General features: G+C 47.7%; 1 protein-coding gene across 2 annotated transcripts in view; it reads left to right on the top strand.

Annotated features, from left to right (window-relative positions):
* The first annotated feature begins 1024 nt into the window (after positions 1-1024).
* Positions 1025-2331, top strand: part of LOC123062490 (selT-like protein) — a 4108-nt gene continuing 2801 nt past the window's right edge. The window contains exons 1-2 of one of the 2 annotated variants that reach the window (XM_044486024.1): positions 1025-1299; positions 1385-1455. In XM_044486024.1, coding sequence (XP_044341959.1) covers positions 1117-1299; positions 1385-1455 — 254 coding nt within the window. In that variant the 5' untranslated portion in view covers positions 1025-1116. The remainder of the gene's footprint in view (positions 1300-1384; positions 1456-2331) is intronic. The other variant, XM_044486025.1, reaches the window with a different exon arrangement.

Raw genomic sequence — 2331 nt, 5'->3', positions numbered from 1 at the left:
CCTGCATCGGTAACTTAATCATCACCGTCATCACGCCATCATGCCGACGAAGCTCTCCCTCGACACCCAACTGGATCTAGAGTTCGTGGGACGTCACCGAGCTGAACTTGTGCAGATCGCAGAGGTGCCGTACCTTCGTTGCTAGGATCGGTCGGATCGTGAAGACGTACGACTACATCAACCGTGTTGTCATAACGCTTCCGCTTACGGTCTACGAGGGTACGTGGACAACACTCTCCCCTCTCGTTGCTATGCATCACCTAGATAGATCTTGCGTGTGCGTAGGATTTTTTTAAAATTACCGCGTTCCCTAACACAAATTTACTTCCATGAGAAGTTGTGCTTCTTTAAACTGGATTTCTTACGTGTTTTTTTTCCTTTTTGGGGAAGCACAACTGTACTTTTCGTGGAGGCAAGGATTTACTTTCGTGACCGTGCTTCTTGAAAAAGAAAAAACATATTTTTATTCCATGAGAAGAAGCACACGTTTGCTTCACGTGGTGGCACATATTTGCTTTTCGTGGAGACACAAATTTGATTCTCGAAAAAGGAAAAAGAAGTAAAGAAAAAACCGTGCTTCCGGCTCTTTTTTTTCCGGGTATTTTCATGAAAAAAGATTCATCGAAACCTATTAACATGTGGTCTAGTTTAAGAATATTGATGCGAAAAATTCAACAGTGAAAGTGATTTGGGATTTGGACGCACGACTCAAGAGAGAAACCATTTTGAATAAACAAATCTACGGAAAAAGAAATTCAAGGTTGCGGCAAGTGACGCATGCAGTGAGCCAATTGTCAGCGTGACAAGGTGTGAGTGACTTTGTAAGGAGTACCTCTTAATTTAACTTGTGATGATTTCGTCCATTATGTCTATCTTATTCTTTTATGACAAGGTAGTTTATCTTGTGGGCCGGGCCTACCATATCAGTCACGGACAATTCGTCCTGCCCGTTCAGGCCCAAGTGGAGCCAGGCCCGGCGAGCCACACAAAATTCCTAGCATTTCTTGAAAAAAAACCATAAAATTCCTAGCCCCCTGCGGCGGTCGTCGTCGAGTCCTTTCTTTCTTCCCCGCGGAGGACGGAGCAGAGCAGAGCGACGCAGCGAGCGCAGCCGCCATGGACCGCGTGCAGCTCGTGCTCCTGGGCCTCCCCATCCTCCTCTTCTGCTCCGACGTCGTCACGCTCTTCGCGCCGCAGCCGCCGGCGGCCCCCAAGCCCCACCGCCACCCCCAGCCTGCCGCCGGCGCCTTCCAGCCTGGTGACTCCTCCCCCGACGCCGCCGATTCCGCGCAGTTGGCGGTAAGTCTAGCCTTCTCCTGGATCCAGTGCCAGTTCGGTTCCCGGATCTGACTGAAGCGGGACGATCTCATGTGCCTTCTCGTAGGAGGCGCAGGTGGATGGACCTGGCTCCGGCACCACAGTCGAGTTGAAGTTCTGCGCGTCCTGCTCCTACAAGTAATTCCACACATACTCTTGCTTCCGTGTTAAATTCAGAGATCAAATCCAAGAAATTTTGTTAGATTTTTTCACCGGAACTGATGGTTGTGATACACACTGTGGCCGTTGACCATACTGAGACCTAACGTTTCATCACTAATGTCCAAATTGTGAGGCCCCAAAGTAAGCCCATGTGTGTAATTTGGTTAGTGTAGAACACCCATCACATGACAGCCAGTCAACTGAGCTCCACTTTGCTTGACTGATGTTGAGAGCTCAGATCTCAAAATCTTCATAATGATGTGAACCGGCTACAATTATCACACCTAAGCAATATGAAGGATCTTCAGAATTGAGACCGGTATGTGCTTTAGGAAATCTGATTGAAATTTTGTTAACTAGATATTCTGTAGCGTTTGCCTATTTCCTAACTGCACGATTGTAATCCCTAATCTCACGTGATTTGTTGTTGTACCTGCCTTGTATGTCACACATGTACTCTCTATAGCATGATGGAATAGTTGCGTCCGCTTTGCTATTCTCTACCAGCGTCTGTGTGGACATCCTCCAAAATACTCCGACCTTCGGGTTTTTGGGCTTTCGGCTGTCTGTGGTACCCCAACCTATCTGCCAGTACCAACCAACAAGCTCTCGCATCAAACCACAGCTTGTGTCTTCCTTGGTTATCCTTCCTCACACAAAGGCTATCACTGCCTCAACCTCTCTATTTCATCTCGCCATTATTTCTTGGCACGTCTACACTGATGAATCTATTTTCTTTTATGCTACCACCCTTGATCTCTACCGACACGAGCGGGTTGCTCTACTTTCTTGTAGACTTTATCAGCACCACTATTTCTGCCCCTCTTGTGCCCTCCTTGATGACTGCTGCTG

Source organism: Triticum aestivum, chromosome 3A (genome assembly GCF_018294505.1).
Source record: "Triticum aestivum cultivar Chinese Spring chromosome 3A, IWGSC CS RefSeq v2.1, whole genome shotgun sequence".
In the NCBI taxonomy this organism is placed as follows: domain Eukaryota; kingdom Viridiplantae; phylum Streptophyta; class Magnoliopsida; order Poales; family Poaceae; genus Triticum; species Triticum aestivum.
Note: the sequence above shows the minus strand (reverse complement) of the source record. Positions and strands in the feature narration are given on the sequence as shown.